General features: G+C 46.6%; 3 protein-coding genes across 5 annotated transcripts in view; all 3 read left to right on the forward strand.

Moving 5' to 3' along the window:
* Positions 1 to 1,034, forward strand: part of LOC125956832 (tRNA (uracil-5-)-methyltransferase homolog A) — a 2,150-nt gene extending 1,116 nt beyond the window's left edge. The window contains exons 2-3 of the mRNA XM_049689052.1: positions 1 to 601; positions 664 to 1,034. The exon at positions 1 to 601 is cut by the window's left edge and continues 720 nt beyond it. Of these exons, the coding sequence (XP_049545009.1) occupies positions 1 to 601; positions 664 to 944 (882 nt within the window). The 3' untranslated portion in view covers positions 945 to 1,034. The remainder of the gene's footprint in view (positions 602 to 663) is intronic.
* Positions 1,035 to 1,160: 126 nt separating this feature from the next.
* Positions 1,161 to 2,844, forward strand: LOC125958021 (beta-1,3-glucan-binding protein-like). Its single transcript, XM_049691113.1, has 2 exons — positions 1,161 to 2,154; positions 2,294 to 2,844. The coding sequence occupies exons 1-2, from the start codon at positions 1,161 to 1,163 to the stop codon at positions 2,779 to 2,781; spliced, it is 1,482 nt and encodes a 493-aa protein (XP_049547070.1). The 3' UTR covers positions 2,782 to 2,844.
* Positions 2,845 to 3,020: 176 nt separating this feature from the next.
* Positions 3,021 to 7,500, forward strand: part of LOC125953605 (zinc finger protein ZFP2) — a 12,548-nt gene continuing 8,068 nt past the window's right edge. Inside the window, exon 1 of one of the 3 annotated variants that reach the window (XM_049683277.1) lies at positions 3,021 to 3,136. The gene's annotated coding sequence lies outside the window, so the exon portion shown is untranslated. Of the gene's footprint in view, positions 6,020 to 7,500 lie in introns of all 3 variants that reach the window. The other 2 variants (XM_049683276.1, XM_049683278.1) reach the window with 2 other exon arrangements.

The raw sequence follows: 7,500 nt of genomic DNA on the forward strand, positions 1-7,500 counted from the left end.
CATGCGACTGGACAAGTGATGGTCATTGTTGGTGTGCACCTTCAGGCACTCTCGGAGGCAGAGCAAAAAGACCTAAAACAATCGATCGTTGACTGTCTATCGTCGGAGGCCGGTAAAGCGGCTGGCGTTTGTTCCATCTACTTTGAAGTGATTCAGAAACGGCAACAAGGCCAGTACACGAACCCGATCGAGCATCTGTACGGCGAGACGCACATTGACGACGAGATTCTGGGCCTCAAGTTCCGCATCAGTCCGCAGGCATTCTTTCAAATCAACACTCTCGCAGCCGGTGTACTGTATCAATGTGCGATCGATTTAGCGGCACCGGACAAAAATACAAGCGTGTTGGACATTTGTTGCGGTACAGGAACGATCGGTCTTTGCTTTGCTCGTCACTGCAAACAGGTTCTCGGTGTGGACATCGTTCCACAAGCTATCGAAGATGCCAAGTATAATGCCGAACGGAATGGGATCGAAAACTGTAAATTTTACTCCGGTAACGCTGATGACTTTATCATGTCACTGATTCGCAATGCAAACATTGTACAGGAGCAAGAAGAGTCCATCATTGCCATTGTGGATCCGCCAAGAGCAGGACTACGTAAGCATCAGCAGTGCTCCCGGCGTAGCATCTCTAGTAATTTATCTTTTCTTTTCCTTTAGATGTTCGTTCCATAACGCAGCTACGCAACGCACGTGGTTTGGACAAACTTGTGTACGTATCCTGTTCACCACAGAGCGCCATTAAGAACTGGGTCGATTTGATGCGCCCCTGTTCGAAGCAGCTCCGAGGAGAACCTTTCGTTGCGCGAAAGGCGATTGCAGTTGACCTATTTCCCCACACTCCCCACACGGAACTGGTGATATTGTTCGAACGGGAACCAGAACCTGCCTCTGATGGGCAAGGTGTTACTCCCTCCGCAGATAAGCAGGTAAATCCGTGAAAACGTATGAAGAATGTTGACACTTTTTTTACCAATAAAGGATAGATTTAGTTTCACCCACATTTTCCAACAAGGTCTGTTTGCGTGACGACGATGTCGATCTACATCGCGCACCTATTGTGCGGTAAGTTTTTCCCACGCGTAAGCAAGAGCAGCGGAATTTCCATCCGTATTTAGTCGCCACTTTAGTGATGAGCAATCGATGGAAGAGTCAAGATGGAAAAGTTTCTCCATTTCTTGTTGCTGCTGTTTAACATCTCGGTTTGTAATGGTGATCCTCGACGAGTTGGTCGGTATCAACCTCCGAAACCAAGATTTGAGGTATTCGACCCCCAAGGATTAATAGTGTGGATTAACGCCGATCCTGGGATAAGCTCGTTTACCTTTCACGGAAAACTAAATCAACAGTTTTCCCAATCTTACGATGTGGGTCGCTGGGCACAAACGATTACAAAGGTGAAAAATGGCCGATATTTGTTAATCGATCGTGAGGCGAAACTTGTGCCTGGTGATATGATTTACTATCGTACGATCATTGTGCGTAATGGTCAAACGTATCGTACAAGTTCAGGATCGTTCACAGTGCGGGAGCTAAGACCCGCCTCAACTACCCCTGCACCTGCCACCGGACTGACCTTTCGTTCCGGAGCTGACGATGCTGATGATGATGACGATTATGGTCCCTTCGTCCACGGAACGAATGATCGCCGAACAAAAGATGTACGATCAACAGCGACTCAAACCGAGCTCGATAATGGCATGGATGGAAACTGTTTGCCGGGAATTACAACTGTGAATGGCCGTGCGGTATGTTCAGGACAGCTGCTTTTCGAGGATAAGTTCGACGGACGAGCGCTGGATCAACGAAAATGGCGCCTAGAGAACCGCTTCGCTTCCGAGCCGGATAATGAGTTTGTTGTGTATGCTGATTTTAAAGAAAATGTGTATTTAAAAAGTGGAAACCTGGTCATCAGAGCTACGCTGTTCGAAGATAAATTTGGTCCGGGCTCAACGAACAACCAGTTCCGCTTTGCTGATGAGTGTACCGGCGATCGAAGCTCGCGGGATTGTATACGGGACACGAAAATTGATTTCGACATGATACCACCGATACTTACGGCGCAAGTGTCCACTATCAATAGCTTCCGTTTCACCTATGGAAAGGTGGTGATCCGTGCGAAACTACCACAAGGGAATTGGATTTTCCCACGTAAGTAACCATTTATCGCGTCCCTTTTTTGTTTGTCCATTTTATAACTACTGGACCGAATTCCATACAGAACTTTATCTCGTTCCATCGACGGACTACTACGGACGGGATCGATATGCCTCGGGGTTAATGCGTTTAGCATTTGTACCTGGTGGTCCTCGACTCACGAATCAGCTTTCTGGAGGTTTGCTGATAAGTGATACCGAACCGTTACGCTGCTCAAAAATGTGCACTCTGACCAGGGATATCCAGTGGAACGCAGATTACCACGAGTACGGTTTAAAGTGGACACCGGAAGGAGTGTGGATGGAGGTGGACGGCGAAGTTTACTGTTTCATAGATCCTGGTGAAGGACTGCACCGGAACATCGAGTCACAACGTTCGCAAATCGCAAGGCTGTGGCGTTTAAGCGGCAACCGAATGGCTCCATTCGATAAGGATTTCCACGTGGTTTTGGGCATCGGCGTGGGTGGCCACTATGATTTCCATCAGTTCGGGGAGAAACCCTGGAAAGATTTGGGTGTGAAGGCAATGTATACGTTCTGGAAAGCCAAAGATCGATGGCATTCCACGTGGACTGCGAATAGCACATTAATGGTGGATTATGTGCGAGTGTATGCCGTGTAAAGGCCCGCATGAATATTCAAATATTCCCGCGAATAAAGCTGCTTTCCTATCGAGCGCGTTTTACTCGCGCTCGATGTGAAAGTAAAACGGCCATCGGTAGTGCTGGCAACCCGGTTTTAAAATTTCATTTCCAGTATATTTCGTTTATGTCGATTTACGGCGGAATTGATCGTTTTATGCGTTTTCTTCTTCATTTTCTTCTTTTGCTTCTTCTTCTTCTTCGCGCATACGCTTTAAGATACAGAAATTCTCGAGATTTTTGTGTGGCGAGAAATTTATCTTTACGGGAAAAAGCATGGATAATCCGCTTTAAGTGCAATAACTGCAGGACCCCGATGGCCGTCCAGGATGTTCCGTAAGTAATATAAGTTCCTTGCTTCCGGCGGAAACCCAACTCCTTCGTGCACCGTTTTGTGTTTCCCGGATAACGCAAAGTTTCCCGGATATGTTGAGTGATTCGGTTTTGGCAAAAGAAAGAAACTCTCTAATCGACGACGGGAAAGGATGGCCGGATTTCGAAGGTAAGGAAAGTAGATAGAACTTGGTAGCTGTTTGTAGTGTCTCGGCAACGGAGCGATCTTCGCAAATTGCGATTACGTGTGTGAGTTTTATTCATATTACTTTTTCGTCGTACTAGCAAAATGTGTGGGAAGTATAGTTATTGTATTATATACACCGCAGGACGGCCAGCTGAAGGCGTAGCATTGGTTAACCTGGCGGCTGCAGGCCGTATTCTTAAAATAGATCATTGCGTAAGCAAAATCGGATCCACGGTCTCCGCCTCTGAGCGAAGAAGTACGAATTCTAGTCCAATTTCTCTCGCACACAACAAAAATGACCTTCTGCAGCGCGACGCGATTATTCCTTCGCGTTCACATCTCCAGCATAGACCACCGCCAGGCCCGAGCGCCAGACAAGAAACCTTGTAATCCTTATCAGCACCACCAACGACGCTGGGTTGGTGATTTTTTCCCGTTCACTTGCTCTCTACTCTATCACCTATCGCGCATGTTTCTTATCAGTTCCAAATAAAAGCATTCCCGAGGAGAGGGGACAAAAGGGCGGTGGAAGGACCATCGAGAAAAAGACTTCAATGCGCGCTGCTCAACTTGCGGAAATCGGTCGCAAGAAGAAACGAAACTGGCTTGCTCCACTGCAGGCTAATGATCGTAGGAATCTACGAAAACCTCATAAGGACTCATAAGGACACCCAACGAAATTAACCCTCGGTTAGGCACCCGGCGTTTACTCCTTCGTTGGGCACCGGGGTACCCGGGTGCCACTGGGCGTATGTTACTTTTATCGACCCAAATTGTGTTCCGAATTAAACAAGCTTTGAAAAGTTTGGATCTGTGGATCCATTTTTTAGTAACTCCAGGAAAACTAAAAAAAAGGGGGCGAAACAAAAATAGCATCACCAATGATTTTCAACAAAATTCATCCAAATTTCGAAAAATTCATCATGTTTTTAATATTTAATAGTCTTTTTACGTGTAAATCTTTCAGATAACTTCAATCAAATACGATTTCATGTATAAAATAAGTGTTGTGAGCTTTTCCCTCTGTATCTCCTCCAAAGCACTCCCGAACTCGACATTTGAGTTTGGGTTTCCCGTGGCTTTTGCGCAACTCTGAGTACCCACAACTTACCAAAAGTTGTTGTACGAGACGTGCAGTAACTGTATGCACCAATTCCGCGCGGATTTGTGATGCTTTTCATCTCTGGTTCACTGCAATTCAACGAACTCCCCGTTTATCCTTTGAGGAAAGCTTACTTTTCTTCCTATTTTTCTCGATGGGATCAAGTTTATCGCCACTTTTCAATTGATTTTCAACAGCTGGGAGTGTCCGATGAATTCTGTGATCTTTTTTTTTTAGAGAGGCCTGCGTGTTGGTAGATTTGGATTATTACCTTTTCTCGAACTTTAGATACTCTGATCGACCATAGAGGCTAAATCAAAAGGGACAAAAGTGATTTCGCCTTTAAATGAACGCACTTAGGCTACACTTCCATCGTTGTGAAAACCGAAATAAAGTTCTTTGAAATGAGTGCAAAAACGAAAATTAACATAAGGTGGTGCTATTTTTATTTCGCACCCTTTTTTCGAAAAATTGGACTAAAATGTCTATACTCCAAAAACTATGCTCCATAACATTGTTAGAAAAATAATATACAAAAACCTGGTGGTGCTATTTTAATTTCGTGCACTGTATGAAGTAGACGAATATTTCGAGGATGCTGCGACCACTTGATAGCACTCTCTGATGCCCGAGTGCGAGAGAGTAAATTGATGTTCTTATCATTTTCTCTGTAATATGTTTGGAAGAGCAGCTACGAATGCTGGTCGCCGGGTATTAGTTTCTCATTTGTTCTCTCAATATGTCCCAAAAAAAATGAAAACCTTTCACACTCGTGATTCGGACACCGTTTTTATAAAAAGTTGTACCCAGCGCACCGGGTAGCTCTAGTTGTATTTATTTATCTATCGCTGTTAGAGTTAATTAAACATGAACACACCATCGTCGTGTCACCATCGTGCGTCCATGTCCGAGTCGCTCACTTATAGGGACCAAACCAAACAGCAGCAGCGCCAGCAGCGCCGTTTACTTTTATCAAATGTACGATTCGGTTTCATTAAACTACATAAGAAGCCAACACATTCACACTTCTTGGCCGGGGGGGTTTGTTATCTTGAACCGCGCGTGATGCGAGCAGATGGAAGAAGACGAACTCGAGAATGTGTAACCCTTGGTGGGGTGCAGACGACGACCCATCCAACACATCGCGCACTGCGGCTGCTGCTGCTGGTGTTGGTAGTAGCATCCATTGAGAACGTGGACCGCTTTGACTCCGATCGGGCGAGCGAGGGAAGCGCTTCTACTAACTCTCTTAATTAAGTGTCGTCTCATACGATTCACGCACGCGAACACGTCGCGGTCGCGTTGTACGCGCACAAGCAACGAGCGTCTAGAGGGACAATCGCATAGCATTCACGTGGTTGTTGTGCAGCACGATCGAAAGGGATCAGTTAGCTAGGGTGTACGCACACACTGAACGGGCGATCGTGTGTAGGGGGCCAACATGTACAACCCAGAATAGTGCAGCAGGACTTCGTGATTCATTCACGAAGCGTCTCGGTTCCCAGCCGGAGCACGCGGAGGATCGCGGTGATCGTTTTGAGTTCTGTGTTCGCGTCATCTTCTGTAGTTGAATCGTCGGTCAACAATCTTCCATAAGGTAGGTATATTCTCCTTAATAGAATAATCCACATTATTGTTATCATGGTGTGCATTTGTTTGTGTGTGTGTGTGTGTGTGTGTGTGTGTGTGTGTGTGTGTGTTGTATGTGAGTTTGAGCGATAGTGATCTTTGCAATGCACTATTGATTGCGTCCATTCTAACTCACTACCGCCGGAGTTAGTCGGATTAGTGGAAGCGAATCGAATTGCCGCCATTATTAGCGCCAACAACGCCTCGGATCTGGTACACGTGTGTCAGTGGTTTCGGTTATCGACAATGAGCAATTACCCTCACCCTTAGGCAGATGGCACGGTCGGGCTTTGGTAGGTTCGTTGGTGAGTGATGCATTCAAATTCTTTCTTCGATGTCATTTGACACGCCGTCACGGCGCGGGTTGGTTGGAAGGCTAAGAAGGTTGCGACAAGAAGAAGACGAAGCAAGGGGCTGGAGGTGCAGAAGGCGACCCGTTTTGATAAGAATGTTTACGCAAGCCCAATACATGCGTCGTCGTCGTCGTCGTTGAGCGGGTTGCCGCACGTTGTACGCACATCGAATCATCGTGCTACAACACACCACACGCGGTTGTGTGACCTCGGAGACTTCAATAAAAGATGTTTCGCTATTACTACCAAGGTTCCTCTGGTTCCAGCGGATATTTCACTATTCTCGAGATAGAACTAGACCTTTCCAGATGATTCATCACCATCATAATGTTGTAGCATTCGGTCGATTTGGGAGTTATTTTTAGAACGCATGCAACAGCGCTCGCACGTTGAAGCTGAACGATAGAACGCGCACGAATCGAAAACCCAAGTCCGGTGAAGATGGGTAATGATTTCATCGAATGAGCCGCATCTAGAGCAGACCAGGGCACTCCCAGTTCTCGGTGTTTTGTTTTAAATCACTCAACCATGCTGCATATTGACGAATTATGCTAAACGCGGGAGACACATGTAAGTGGGAATGGTGAGGTATGGTTCCGCTGTTGCGATGCTGTTCGAAGATGTTTCCCGTACGGCACAAGAATACAGCAGGGCGTTTGACCGTGTTGGTGTGTGATGGCGTTTTGATTGTTGAGGTTGCCTGCTGCTGTTCCAGGCAAATCCCTCAACAAGCAGAGCAAGCATGGGGCGTATGACGACTTCCTTTTTGCTGACACAAGCCATAAAGTCAACGACGCGCGCGCGAGCGCTCGCCTGACTTGGTCGCCATTCAAACCCCTTCATAACGCACGGCCTCGGCGATCGCTGCTTTCGGGAAATCGGTGGACTAAAGGGGAAACGATCAAGATCTTTGGCCTCTTGAAAAGCAAACAAACGCATAACCCCTTATGCGCTACGTTTCCATCGTCCATGGTCGAGTGTCTCTGTAATATCGGGACAAATGAAGCGTAAAGATTTCAACGCAGTGCGTCGTCGGAACTTATCTGTAGCCGCGCGCTGGGACGTGACTGGTGGGCTTGCGATCGAGAGAGAAACG

Source organism: Anopheles darlingi, chromosome 3, assembly GCF_943734745.1.
Source record: "Anopheles darlingi chromosome 3, idAnoDarlMG_H_01, whole genome shotgun sequence".
Lineage (NCBI taxonomy): Eukaryota > Metazoa > Arthropoda > Insecta > Diptera > Culicidae > Anopheles > Anopheles darlingi.